At 34.9% G+C, this 15,055-nt stretch overlaps 2 protein-coding genes across 3 annotated transcripts; both read right to left on the reverse strand.

Moving 5' to 3' along the window:
* Nucleotides 1-800: 800 nt before the first annotated feature.
* On the reverse strand, nucleotides 801-3,473 carry LOC112177801 (receptor-like protein EIX2). Its single transcript, XM_040511424.1, has one exon. It carries the CDS (start codon nucleotides 3,471-3,473, stop codon nucleotides 801-803), a length of 2,673 nt encoding a protein of 890 aa, XP_040367358.1.
* A 4,240-nt stretch (nucleotides 3,474-7,713) lies between these two features.
* LOC112178827 (coatomer subunit delta) lies at nucleotides 7,714-14,209 on the reverse strand. 2 transcript variants are annotated; one of them, XM_024317062.2, is made up of 12 exons: nucleotides 14,115-14,209; nucleotides 13,460-13,529; nucleotides 13,054-13,093; nucleotides 11,333-11,556; nucleotides 10,715-10,957; nucleotides 10,430-10,604; nucleotides 9,824-10,128; nucleotides 9,306-9,504; nucleotides 9,069-9,222; nucleotides 8,671-8,733; nucleotides 8,453-8,549; nucleotides 7,714-8,088 (listed from the first exon to the last, which is right to left on the reverse strand). In XM_024317062.2, the coding sequence occupies exons 2-12, from the start codon at nucleotides 13,460-13,462 to the stop codon at nucleotides 7,999-8,001; spliced, it is 1,593 nt and encodes a 530-aa protein (XP_024172830.1). In that variant the 5' UTR covers nucleotides 13,463-13,529; nucleotides 14,115-14,209; the 3' UTR covers nucleotides 7,714-7,998. The 2 variants fall into 2 exon arrangements, with proteins under 2 accessions (XP_024172830.1, XP_024172831.1); XM_024317063.2 differs by having other exon boundaries at nucleotides 13,460-13,532; nucleotides 14,119-14,187.
* Nucleotides 14,210-15,055: the final 846 nt, after the last annotated feature.

Here is a 15,055-nt window from a genome sequence, read left to right on the forward strand (position 1 = left end):
ACATTAGGGCGTTTTGGTGGAAATGTGTATTACTATATTATAGACTTTGAAAACCTATATATATATATATATATATATGATAATGTATATTCTCATACTATATTATATATACCCTGAAAACATCTGAATATAAGCACAAGGGTTTGCCTCTTTAGGAATGCAATAGTGAAGTTCAATTCTATTCCGAGACCAATGAAGGTGACATTTACTATGATAAATTTTCAAAACCAGGAGTAAGAAAGTTGAAGGGGATGCTTATATTGAACTTCCCAACAGAAACACAGTATTGACTTATTTAAAGCTTCTTGGAAATAAGTTGAATGACAGCAAGTTGATCAAGATTGGAAGAGATTAATTCAAATCTTCTGGAATGGAACAGTAGTAGCAGCTACTTATATTTGAATTTATTCGAGAAAGCTAGGTGTAAATTACAGCAATTGAGAAGCTAAACGCTTCTGTGGCCAAAAATGTAGATTTGGATATGCATGGAATCAAATGGTCTTACTAGCCCATATTGCATATAATCCATTAATTACACACACATATTTCTAAAGAGGAACAAGCTGATATTTATTTATTTCTTAGCAAAGGCATCTCAAAACCTTCCACATTAAGCCTTGAAATTCCAATTTCGGGGTAAGTCGGCTCATTCCCCCGAATGCCAGTGAGAAGCTCCTAAGAACATGTCAAAACAAATCACAGTTAAAACACAGTTTTTCTGTTTTTCCAAACAATTGTGAAAGAGTTTGTAGATGTAAGTCTAGTCAAACAAATCAGTATAATATAGCTCATCTTACCATTTATCTGTGAAGTCTCCTCTGCATTTTTGCCTTGTACACAGCAGTTTTGACATAAACCAAATCTCTTGTATCATCCAGGAACCTGAAATAGGCGTGTCTCCAAGAGCTCTTAAGCAGTAAACTGCCACAGACTATCCAAAATCCAGTGGCGAATCCAAGCACTGTACTGACAAAGAATCCCATGCTTATGATACCATCATCATCATTTTCAGTACCAGTAATTGTTCCATCTCTAGGGCATTGTTGTGTAAGTGGTGGTCCGCAAAGTCCACTATTTCCCATATAGGCAGAAGCATTAAAAGACTGAAGTTGAGTGCCTAGAGGAATTCTTCCAGACAAGTCGTTGTATGATAAGTCCAAGACACTAAGAAAGTTTAAGCTCGAAAAACTTGAAGGAATTCTACCAGATATCTGGTTTCTTGACAAATCAAGAGATTCTAAGCTGTTCAGGTTACCAAACTTTTCAGGAACCTTCCCTGTCAAATTGTTTCCTGAGAGGTTTAGAGAATTCAACATTAGCATGCTTGTTATATTTTCAGGAATATCCCCAACCAAGTGATTGCTTGAAATGTCAATGCTTCTCACATGTGCAAGATTTCCCCCAAACTCAATCTCTACTCCTTTCCACACTATTTCTACAAATCCAAAAACACTTGTGTCATCAGATGAAGCTGTTATGTTACTGAAGCAATGCGGCAAGGCTCCTGATAAATTGTTCTGAGAGAGGTCCAAAACATGAATGGAGCTTAAACTGCACAGGGATGAGGGTATGATTCCGTGGAACTCATTAGACCGTAGGCGTAGAACAAACAACTGTGTTAGGCTTTGGCCTATCCATGGTGGGATTTTTCCGGATAATTTATTTGCTCCAAGGTCAAGAACTCCTAGTTTTGTACAGTTCTCCAAAGAAGGCAGTTCTCCAGAAAAGTTGTTACCATGTAAATGCAATATCCACAATAATTGTAAATTGCCTAACGAGCTTGGTAGTTTCCCAGAAAATTTATTCTTTCCTAAATTCAGTAACTGTAATGCCGGAAATTGCATCCAGCATTTAGGAAGTTCCCCTGACAATAGGTTCACAGAAAGGTCGAGAAGGAAGAAATTTGGAGCCTGTGTTGCACACAAGGAACTCAGGGGTCCAGAAAGCTTGTTTCCCGAGAGGATCAAATATTGGATTGTTGGAGGGAATGATGGCAATGCACCAGAAAACAGATTAGAAGACAAGTTGACATATGTCAATAAGCTTGAGGAAAAATTCGGCAATTTGCCATGGATTTGGTTCAGGGAAAGATCTAGGTCCTCTAAGCCAGAAAATTGATCCAAGAATTTCTCAGGCAATGAGTCCAATATTCCAGCATTGTTGATACAAAGATTAGTAAGATTTCTCTGCGTTTGAATCCATTTGGGGAAAGCTGGGCCCACTTTGCAAGAGGACATGTACAACTCATTAAGTTGAAATGGTGGATTCCAATTTGAGCTCAGATTGATAGACAAAGCCGGATTATCAGAAACATCCAGGGCCTGTAAACGAGAGAGGTTCAAAAAGTGGGCTTCTGTTATGACACCATTCAACGAATTCCCAGAAAGGTCCAAAGCTTCAAGGCTAGAAAGTTGCCCTATACTCTCTGGTAGAGAACCATTTAGCAGATTTTGGGAAAGGGATAAAAATTTTAGCTCTGTAAAACTTGTAAAATCTAGCCCTAATGAACCCCAAAATCGGTTTTGGCTCAAGTCCAAGTCCATGAGTGTATTATCAGCACAAGACAAGATCTTTACAGACTCCTCAATGTTTTGAGAGAATTGGTTCCACTCTAAATGCAAGGACTCTAAGCTGCGTAAGCTTTGAAAGAATTTTGGTATTCCACCTTCAAATTGGTTTTCAGACAGGTCAAGAAATTTTAGAGAAGCCATGTTTGTGAAAACATCTGGGATGGGACCTTGTAAGTAATTACCACTCAATCCAATATGGACAAGGTTGCTGCTGCTAACATTGGCTATCCAATAAAATATTGAAGAATTAAGAGAATTAAAAGAGAGGTCAATGGCTTGGAAAGAGGCTGAAGAATTGATAGAGGAAAGTGATCTTAGATTGACACTGAGATCACACTCAAATAACTGAAGCTCTATCACTGAAGTCAGCTTGCTTAAAGATTGTGGCCAATTTCTATTCCGAGACAAATCTATTTCAGAAATGTTAAGGTATCTCAAGGAAGAAAGATGAGATAACCACTCGAGACTTTCAAAGCTCACATCAGAGTTGCCTTCAAGATCGAGAGTGTGCAAATTAGAGAGGTTTCCAAGTTGGGAAGGAACAGGTCCACTAAAATTAGCTCTTGCAAGTTTGAGTTCTTTCAATCGAGTCAAAGAGCCAATGAACTTGGGAATCATAATTCCTCCAAAATCATTAAAACTGAGGTCCAAGTAATTTAGATATCGCAATTCAAGTAGTGAAGGATCAATTTCACCTCTTAAAGAAGCTTCAGCATCAATGTAATCATCAGAAGAATTATTAGAGAGATTTAGGGTGATGACATGACCTGTTTGGTTGTTGCATGCTATTCCTCTCCACTCGCAACAATCTTTCTTGCTTCCCCAAGAGGCAAGAACATTAAACTCGTCCACAAGGCCTTGCTTAAGCTGAAGCAGAGCACGCCTTTCACTTTCCTGGCACATAATGTTGGAGCTTCCTACACTACTTGAACAACAAGTAACCAGGCATAGATGCCAAACCAAAACAGAATATCGTATAGACCTAACACTCATGATTATGATCATGCAGAGCGATGATGGGCAAAGTGAAGAAAAAGATGCTATGCATAAGACCCCAAAAAATGCTATATATGAGACCATCTTTAATCCCCTATTCAAAAAAAAAAAATGAAAAAAAGAAAGACCATCAGTAATCTGTTAGCTTTTCTAGGAAAAAATATCGATCATAATTGTCGTGGTATTATATTTTTCCTTATTTTGCTATCATACTCAGGTTAGTTCACACCAAGGTGGTTGTGCATCATGAGTTGAAGTTGGTTCAATAATTTTGTGATTTGATTTTAATTGACAAAACTAACAAAATAAATTGATAAAACATGACTAACGAATCTAAGGAAAGGTGTAAACAATACAAATAAAGGGTGCAGTATTCTCAATCCAGCGTCTAAACACGTGAAAACTGTTACTGACATGATACTGTCGATTTAAACTCACTTCTTTCGTTGGTAAAAGGGGTTTGACCCAACAAGACGGAGGTGAGAAACCATGTGCCCATCTTTTGAAGAAAGCATGAAAAAGCTGCATATGTTGCCATGTTGGTGACCCATTAATTCCGACACGGAGCAGCAATTGTTTTTTTTGTTTTTTGATCTGGTGGAGCAGCAATTGCTGAAAGATGAAAAACAGATCAAGTGCAAGAAGACTGCGTGTGTGAAACTTGGGTTACGGGTTTCACGATCCTGCCTATTGATTTCTCCTTGTCCGCGCTCATGGTTGTTGCGTAAAATCTTCGTATGAATTGAAATATATTTTTGGATACCTACAACGTTTTAGGAAGTCTAGTGGTACCTGTACTATCCATCCGTTAGCCCCTTTAATACTTCCATCTATTAATCCGTTTAAAATGTCTATGTGGTGGCCATGAGATATACATGTGACGAAAATATTAACAGTAAACTAGTCTTTTCATTTATATTTAGAATTATAATATTTAATATACTGTACATCTATAATTAAAAAATATTTTGACACATAAAAAAAAATTAATACCCAATTCCGTTCTTCACTGTTCTCAGAATTCTTGGGATAATTAATTTAAGTACTTTTATTTATATATATTAATTTGAGCCAACTAATAAAATAATTTTTTTTTTTCTAGAACAATTGATAGGATTCCTCAATGGGGGCAGTGGGTAAATCTAGATATTTACTAAAGTTCAATTCTAGCACTTTCTTTTTTCAACCTAGGTTAATTTATTTTAATCTAGATATCCCTTAAAAACTTTGTGAAAAAAAATATAAAATAGGTTTTTTTACAATTTTATCCCAACTTTAACTAAATACAAGTATCACGTACTTATAGGTACCAAAAATTGCATTTGGTGATAATTCAGCTACCATATAAAGATTTAATTGCTTTTTTTTTTTTAATTGGAAAAGAAAAATTACAAAGAGAAATCTCTTACACAACTTATTTTTAAATTATCAAACAACAAGGCATTACAAGCTAAAAGAGGAAGACAAACTATTAAGTGTTGAGATAGATATACTTAGTTTAAGGAGGCCATATTTTTTATTTATTTTTTGAGTAAAAATGTCAATAAACAACTGATAATATCACATATGTATAACAACTAGTTCATGAGTCGAACTCAAGACCTTTCTCTTACAAAACAGTCTTGTGAGTTTCTCTCATATATACAAGCCCTTCTAGTGAGAGATCCTTTTTTTTTTTCCCTATTTTAAGGGATCAGTTATTAAACCAACTTTTCGATCACATATGGGCATCTCAACTGTTAAGTTTTTAAGTCTATATGAATAGATAGCCAAATTGATTATTCTTAGTTGATTGACTCTTAAAGACGTGAAGTAGTGTGCAGGGGTGCTAGCAGTGCAGATGCAAGCAGGCGTGCAGGCGCTGCTGCTGCGGTGAGACTAACGCGAGGGTGCAGGCTTGCAGTGAGGGTCACGCAAGGATAATGGCAGAAAAGGTTTTTAGGATTTTGAAGCTAAGGTTAGCGCTCGTGCTACTAACGTATTGTAGAGAAAAAAGAAGTTGAGAGAATGAAGAGATACTTTTCATTGATAATAGGGTCTATATAGAGGATTACAAATATAATATCTTATATTACAAGGAATCCTATTCATAAATAGAAGATCTATCAAATTATAACTAAGGTAGATAACCATGTTTGGACTTGGCACATTAAAACAGATTTCTTGCAACAATAATAGATATGTGAATTTATAGATATATAGACAGTAGTGGTTCCAAATAGGGGGTGGACTTGGTTCCATCGATTCGGTTTTCCGCTAATAACCGAAACAGCACTGCAAAATTTAGTTAATCGACTATATGGGTTAACCAATATATCAGTTCAGTTCGATTCAATTTGGTTTGATTTTGATTAATTTTAACTCCATTAACATTGTTGATTTAATCCTTATTTCTCATGAAAATTTTCATTTCTTCAATTGTTTTCATAGATATAGTAATTATCCAAACAACATCAATATCCACAAATTTAATGTAAACCTAAAAATATACATCAAAATACCAACAAAACAATAGATATGAACATACGCTTATTCTATAGTGTAAAGCTATAAGATATAGATATATATATATATATATATATATATATATATATATAATAAGCAAATGAAATAACTACAATCAAATTAAGTTAACAACACAAATAAATTACAAATAGTAACAGAAAATTAGAGACCCCTTGCTTACCTAAGAGACAATTTTTAAGAGACTGTGAGGGACAAATGAATCTGACGGCTGAAAATTAAAATACAGTTTTAAATTATTATAGTTTTAGCTTTTTAAATTAATACATATGGTTGCGATGCAACTGTCTCTCACATTCTTTTAAAACTGTTATTTAAAGGAGTTTTTCTATTGGAACCTCCAAATTTACTCACTTGACCTCCATGCTTTTTACACCTCCTATCAAATTTTCTAATACTAAATTTACTCACTAAATCTCACTAAATTTCCTCAAATAACCTCACTCATATAATTTGCAAACAAACTATTATCTTTAAAATAAAAACTTAGTTAATTCAATGAATTAATTACTCTATAAATCTTAATTACATATCCATTCCTTAATCAGTCAGCATAAAAACTTTTTTCAATAAAAAAAGTTAAACACAAGGTATTGAGATTTAAAAATTAATTTCCAATCAACAAGAAAATAACATGAACTGTTTTGTGGTTTTTTTTTTAACTTTTTTTTTTTCTGTTTTAGCTCTGCAAAAAAATATGAAGATTAATCATTTTTTCTTAATGCTTATTTTATGTACCTCATGATTAATTATTTAAATATTTGTTTTAAAAAATTGCTAGCTCATTTTTTGTTTTTTTGTAAATATAATGGATAGACTTAGATTTTGGTCATAATATGATTTGTTTTGTTTTCCCTCACCAATACGCATTCAACATGTATAATAAAAATATATGAGTTACATAATCATAGTTTTAACTCTTATTAATTATATATGAATGCTTTAATGAATATGTAGTGAAATTGGAAAATTAAAATAGATAAGGAAAATAATAAAGAATGCAATCTAATATTATTGAATTGGAAAGTCTATAGAAAATCAATGTAATATTTTTTTAGTATAATTATTGTCCTTAAGAGTCATTTTATAGTAGGTTATATATGTCATTTAATAATTCATAATAGAGTGAGGTCAAGTGAGCAGATTTGGAGGTCCCAATAGCAACACTCTATTTAAAGTTAACAAGCCTCTAAAAATTAATCACATATAGATATTAAAGTATAGATAGAGTAACAAATATAATTTCCTATTATAATATAAATTTTACCTAATAATTTTATATAACTTCGGTTCGATTATTTTTTGATTTATTCTAAATACTAACCAAAAACCGTACCGCAAGCATCGATTAGGTTTATTTTTATCACTTCAGTGCGATTCAGTACAATTTATTAGCATTCGGTTCCAAAAGAAATTGAGATGGAATCACTTCGATGACTGATTTCTATTGATCACAAAAATCCTCAACTCGGACCTATTGAGGACAGTATTTCAATCAGAAGGCCTGTTATTGTTATAGTTATTCAATTCTAATCAGTTGGTAGTAAAACCATTCAAGTCCAGTCAATTTTCTAGACAAAATTCCACTGGGACAAGAATAGGCTGGAAATGCAGCACCAGTTCGTCAAGAAGCACTAGGCCAAATATTATTAGTAGAGAAAAAGGAAAAGAATATAATATCATGCTGATATAGTACAAAGAAGTCGGTGCCGATACACCATGAAATACTGTAGATTGTATAAGCATCCTCGGAACAATTACGTTCAAGTTTATAAAACCTCGGCATCCTTCATCTCAAATTGTGTATAAGAAAGACATACTAACAAATAAATTGCCGTTTTAAAATCCAATCCACATCCAAAAAGTTGCAGAAACTGACAATCTAGTTGCAACAGCCACTGAAGACCAGTTACACCACCTGGTAGTTCTCTGTGAGCAACTGTGTTCTCTGAGCGAACTTGGGAGGGGCTCCACCTTTCAGAGGTAAGATATTCACAACCTACAAAAGGGGTTCGCAATGAAGAACTTATTCACAATATGATTCGCAGGAAAAACACATAAAACATTTTAAATGGCACAATCTTGTATCTCTGCTAACGTAAATGCTACTAAAAAGTTGGATGCAGGTGGTGGATTAAGATCAGGTTCATAGGGCCATTGAAGAAAAGATCAAAGAAAATTGTGAGCTACATAAATTATGAAGTACTGGCAAACCTCGGCCACCAGACCGACCTTTACATGCATTAATGACACCTAGAAAAGGCTAGAAGCATGGCAAGTGTTATCCAAGCTCAACACTAGCAAGTTAAGATATCGCAAGGATCTCTAAGAAGCAGCAATCATAGTCAAGCAGTAAAAAATACCTTCAGGTCACTGAATGTACTAGTGGCAGAGAAGCGCACAGAAATGGGAAAGAATACATTCGAGTCTGCTGGAGGAACAACAAACTCCATTGATCCACTGCCAAGAGTTTGATAAAAAATAAAAAATAAAAAATTATATAAGATAACCATCAAGATTAACACTAGTATATAAGGAACATGTCACAATCCAAAGGAAAGTCCAGCCAGTATTTGCAGACCTGCGGTTTGAGTTATCAATAAGAAGTATAGACCATTCCAATACTGAATTCCTTGCATCATATCTGCGATGCAATTGTTGATATCAAATTTAAGCAATGTAAGTTCCAGGAAACATAGATATATCAAACAGTTGGTTCTGGCCAAAGCAGAAAAAAAGTTCCAAAGAATCACTTGATAAAAGTAAAGATATCAGAAATTTAATACTTTGTGCACCCAAAATGATACATACTCAAACTTGCTCTCATAGGACTTGTTATCAATGTGAAAAACACAACTTGTAAAAGATGATTATAACGTTGTACTATCTATCTGAAGATAGTGCTGACTTATGCCTTCTTCACCATGAATCTCTCAAAACAAAACAAAAACAATAAAAAAAATTGTCTAATTCTCTCACCTCCATTCACCATGAATCTCCTTCACAACTGGAGCCTCTCTGAGAGCTGGAAGAGGTACTGAAATGACAACATTTCGCAGATCAAACATTGATGAAGCATCATACTCAATGTTGACATAGGTTTCATTTCCAGAAACAGAGGGCCAACAGTTGACTGCAACAAAGATAGAGTAATATTTAATTATCAGAGAATACAAGATAAATTGTACACAAGATAATGAAAAGACTTGAACCGACTTTGTAGAGGCACCAATGATTCATCTTGACTCTGCATTCTCCATTTCAAAAGACCAACACCTGCTGCATCACCAGCTTGACCAGTGGGGAAAGGCCTATTAGGATCTTTCAAGCCTAGAATATTTTCATTAGAAAATAGTTCTTTGTTCATGTTAGGGTGAGTTTTAAAAAGGATGCCAGGATTTCCACCGGTTTCAATCTGAAAAGAAGACAAAAACAGATTACAATAAGACAATGGGACCTACTACTGAAGCATGACCCAAACAGATCACCAACGATGAACCACAATGACAATCAAAGCAAGCTTAAAAAGACAACATTCAACATAAACAAAGCTCCAGAAATTCCCATAGCAAGGACAACTAGTATTATTCTATTTAATTGAAACAAACCTAATACTCAACCAAGTCTGTTGCAAGATGTGTTGCACCACATGACCATGACCATTGAAATATTTCAATAGAAGTACCCATTATGCCCATTAAAATGTTTGATATACATGCATACACTCGAAGTACCTGGACTTGGATATGCCCGTCTTCTTGGTTAAGAATTTGCAGGGATAATGTTCCTTGAACATCAAAGTTACTGACTCCACCATCACGTTTAAGTGTTACATTAAGTTTCTCTTCGACATTCAAAGTGACGGGATCAGTTAAAGGTGGGGCAACCGATTTTGACTGGCCTGCTTTTGGCTGTACATCTTCAAGAATCACCTCTCCCTCCGCTTTTAAGGACTCTAAAAATTGGTTGGTCCTCTGTGATTTTCCAAGCTGCATGCCTAAACCCTTTGGGGGAGCTGTGGCAGATGAAGGTGGACGGCCTGTGGATGGAAGTGTACATAGTCAAACCAAGTGGTCTTTTTATGGCAAATCATGTCATACAATAAGAAGATGGATGCCAAGGGGATGAAGGTAACAATTAACCTTGTAAATTATGTTCTTACAAATTTTTCTTAACAAGGCCATATAAGACCAGCTTGACAAATGTAGTGTGCAATACAGGGTATTATATTACTAATAAGTTAATAGCTGAGCATGAATTTAAAAAGCATGTAGCCTACACCACCGTCACTGAGATATGAGAAGGAACCACAAAATTCATGCAGACAGAAAAACACATACCTTTAGCCTTTGAAGAAAATGTTTCAAAATCAGTGGTCGCTCCCAAACCAGAACCACTTCCAAAACCACTTCCAGTACTGGATAAGCTCATCTCACTAAAGGCACTCTCAATTCTTCCAGAACCCATCGACTGCAAAGGCCCAAATCCTCCCTTTTCACCTCTGCTCCTATCAATCTGCAGAAAAAAAAATGATATGAAATTATACAGAGGAAGACCCAAAACACAGGGAAAGTTAGCAGAACACATAACTAGTAAATGAGGCATCACAGGGCCTAAACAAGTACCTTGCTTTTGTCAATTTCACTGGCTTTACGCTTCATAACATCCTTGGTCTCATTTATCTTGCTTTGCATTACGAGCTTGTGAAGCTTCTCTTCATGACTCTCCATCTCACAGTACTGCTTCACCTGTGCAACAGTCACATTCTCCTTGTGCCCAAGGGAGATTACTTCATCAAAAGCAAAAATCAACTCGAAAGCTGTCCTGCATATACCCTCTTCATCTAGGGACAATGCATATTCAGGTACCTAAGAACAGCTGAGGAATCAACACAATGGTTCTGTCTCACAATTTCGATACATATATCTAGAAAAGAGAAGAATGGGTTGAAAACAACTAAGGGGCCAGAGCATAACACTAGTTCACTTCTATCATCTTACATTTGGGATAACCATTTTAGAGAAAAGAAAGCCAAATATTATGGTTTAGAATATGGACCATACATGAGAACAAAACAAAATAAAATTGAAAAAAGGGATCCAGATCCATGCAAACCAGCCATCACAATTCTATTAGCAATTGTGATGATTCTGCAAAACGGCAATGATTGGTGGATCGATGGATCAAAGAAGTCTATCATCAAAGAAACATGAAAGCAATCAAAGGACAGAGTAAAAGGATACAAGCTTAGAGAGCAGCCTCAAAGTCTCCAAATCTTCTAAGATATTGCTCTGCTTGTTTGTAACTAGAAGCAAATACAAAGCTTCTATTGGCTGGTAAACATAGCGCACATTTTCCGTCTCAACATATGTATGTTGTTTGCCAGTGCCTACCAACTTAGGGAAAGCCGCAAGAAGACCCTCAATCCTTATACGAGACATATCCATAAACTGCCTCGAAACAAGCACTGACAAACAGAAAGCAAACATAAACATCAATTTAAGCAACTACAATGTTATGCAGTCTTCAAAATTTAGAGACATGAAAATGAAACAAAAAAGTGATGGAATCAATGACAGATCTTGTAACAGACAGAATCCACATAAATGCTAAATACATCTTCTAAACACCAAGTACGTTTTACTGACAGCCAATGTTTGATGAGTCTCCTATTATTTGATAAGCTTTTCCTTTTTATGGGTTTTATATATCTCTTAACTACCAAAGTTTCACTCATCTAATGTTAAACTAAACGTTTCTGTGTCCATTTCCTTCAACTAATTCAAGCGACTCAGCCAGTAGAAAAGTTAAATTCACTAATCCTTGGATTATATACAAAACCCTGTGAGCCAGGTTAGGAAGGAGTGACTGCTGGGATGGCATCAGACATACTCAAAGCACTCCACAACAAATAAGAGTCTCCAGGTTGGATAGGTAGTAGAGATCAGAACTTCTATCTGTAGGGTGCCCAGGATGGGAATGGGGATAGTTCAATTTTTACTTTCCCAACAATTGACTATCAAGTATGAGATTCAATTTTACAAAAAACGGGGCAAGTGATGTATCATACATGTATACTATAAAGGGTCAATGTATTGCCTGGTATCATTTTCTAAACCAACTGTATGAGATATACATTTGGACTACGTTGAAAGCGTGAACAATCTATAAGGGAACCTTTGTTCAAATTAGAGGTACAAGAGCCAAAAGTGTAATTTAAACTAATTTTAGATTATTATACACAAGAAGTTGTATATAGCCTAATATTTTGAGTAATGCATTTACCAGAAAGTCTTATTTGTTGTGTTATTGTTGTCAAACTCTCAATCACAACCATTCATCAAGTCAAATCATAAGTGAATTTGCGGTGCGGATTTACAGAGCCTTGCCTTGGTGCCCAACAATAATATGTTTTTGCACATGCAAGGAATATCTAAAATCTAAATAAGTATGTATATCATCTCCTAATACAAAATGACTAAAACATGTCACTAATTCTAGATCATGAGATCTTTCTCTACAGCAAGAGAAATAACATGGTAGGAGTTGAATCCTATTCTGGGAGTGTTCTAATCCTGGAGTACCTCTTAATTGAACTCCTTAGTAGATTATGTCCATCAATGCATGTCCACACCAGGTGAAATACATATGAATGCATCTCGGGATTCATATGAGATGAAACAACCAAGAAACATGTCTTCATCCAATTATTGATTATCACGTCTTCCTATTTCAAAATAAATCTTAGAGCAATATTGTCCACCACATTGTAGTTATTGTGCAAATTACTTTTCAAAGTGATGCATCAATTTCCTATTTCAATGTCATTCTCATTTTATATTCATCAACCCACTATTCCAAACTTACCCAAGGAATATTGGATAGAAAAAGGAAAATGCAAGTAGTTGTTCTTTTAAACTGGCAGCTAATCGCAGAAGCAAAAGAAAAGATGCACGGAACTCACCTTTCCCAGACTTGTTTATAACGGAAGCCGCAAGAACAACCTAAATTACAAATAAAAGATAAAGTGAGGGGTCATATTCCAAGATCTGCATTAACATTCTTAAGCTGTTCATACATTCTAACCACTGAATAGCAACAAGGACAAATTTTCTGAATGCAGTTCAACTAAATGAGCAACAGAATAATAGTGAAGTCATCTATTACCAGTTCTGAAATCAATTCAAACTGAGGCACAGAAACTAAACTAAGTATTTTGTTGCTGTATAATGGAACTTGAACTCAGACTACTTTTCCATGTTTTGTTAAAATGTACAAATACACGTATAGCACTAAGATCAACTACAGTAGTTGTTCCCACTCAGGTCAACATTGAATAGAAATCGAGAATGTAAACAACGAAAACATACCATCTTGATTCACTCAGAGTTTATCGACAACCCCCAACAGAAAAGCGGTAAGAAAGATTGCACAGAGCACCTGAAAAACAAAAATCTCGTCAATATCAAAAAAATGAAGATCAATATCAACAAACAACAGTAATCAAAATTAAGAGAACATCTCAACATTCCAAAGAAGAACAATCTCCGGCCATAATTTAATTTCTCTAACAAACCTAGACATCTTAACTGTGTCGCATCAAAATGCTCAAATCCAATTAGGTTGCATGCGATTCAGTGATTTCAACATCTAATTCTTCATCTCCAAACAAATCTGGAAGAGAATCTCGTTCCAAAAACTATATTTCTAAACTAAACTGAAAATTAAGATCAGATCCAACAAATTCAACCTCCACGTATTTGGACCACGATGAACTCTGACGAAATGTAACGGCATTACTCTCAGATCACACTCTAAAACTGATAAATTGTCAAAAAAAATTACGATTGAGGCGCGTTTCATCAAAACAAGAGAATCATTTGTTACAGACGAGAGGAAATCAAACTGAAAGATCTGCCTAGAATCTACTTACTAAAACAGCAAGAGAGAGAGAGCAGAGAACCAGAATCGATCTCCGTGAGAGAGAGAGAGAGAGAGAGAGAGAGAGAGAGAGAGATGGCATACCTCACCCTGGTTGAGGAGATTCTGCTTCAGATCTTGGATTTCTCTCTTTGCGTTGTGATGGTGCGTTCTATAGCTCTCTGCCTGTAGTCTAATTCCCGTAGTGTTTAAGCCTCGTTTATATATTTTTTATCTTCGTCCGCTTAGGTGACGTCGTTTCAGGGAAATTTTACTTTCGTAATTTTATCTTTTCTTTTCTTTTTTACTTTAGTTTATTTTTCTCCGGAGACAGGAGACTTTATATACACCATTTTTTTTTTTAATCTTTTCACAGTTTTATCCTTTAAAAAAATCTTTAGATTTGGGCAACAATAGCCATGGTTTGGAGAAATTATTGTATAGCTCCGGATACAAGTTAATGTGATTGATCCACATAGCAACAACTTGTTATTAATTTTTTTTTTTATCTTATGCATTGGATTTGCTAAAATGTATTGATTTCATTGGTTTGGACCACTACATTGTAATTTCACGTGGTACTCTGAGACTATTAAATAATTACTCCAACGTCAATGATGAAACCATAACCATCCATAAACATCCCATACTACGAGCAGACCAAAACAATCACCATATCTTGGAGAATTGTTGGTGATGACTATGCTAGAATCAATTAACACATAGAAGGCTTTAACTTTGCACCAAAATTTGTTTCAATTTTCATGTGCTTAGGAGCATAATAAGATTTAAGATTTTATTGCTAAAAAAAGGGGAGTAAATACAAATGCGTATAAATATTTATGGGTAATACTTTATATAACATGTATCATGTATGAGAACTATCATGAATTTACAATTATGTTGCTCGAAAAAATATAAATTCTAGTAATTTGGAAATCAGTACTTTTGTGATGATAAAGATATAATTAATTGAGAAATGATTATTCAGAGAACTGAGATGTTCAAAGACTCTTTCCAAGTACTCAGCTCCACAGTGATGATGT

This window comes from Rosa chinensis, chromosome 7 (assembly GCF_002994745.2).
Source record: "Rosa chinensis cultivar Old Blush chromosome 7, RchiOBHm-V2, whole genome shotgun sequence".
Taxonomy (NCBI): Eukaryota; Viridiplantae; Streptophyta; class Magnoliopsida; order Rosales; family Rosaceae; genus Rosa; species Rosa chinensis.

Excerpts from the sequence above, each read along its gene's own strand:
- LOC112177801 (XM_040511424.1), bottom strand. The coding sequence starts at position 3,473 with ATGTGCCAGGAAAGTGAAAGGCGTGCTCTGCTTCAGCTTAAGCAAGGC.
- LOC112178827 (XM_024317062.2), bottom strand. Across the intron at positions 10,129-10,429 it reads ATTTTCTTCAAAGGCTAAAG|GCCGTCCACCTTCATCTGCC; the intron begins GTATGTGTTTTT and ends TTCCATCCACAG. Across the intron at positions 8,089-8,452 it reads GTACATTCAGTGACCTGAAG|GTTGTGAATATCTTACCTCT; the intron begins GTATTTTTTACT and ends CCCCTTTTGTAG.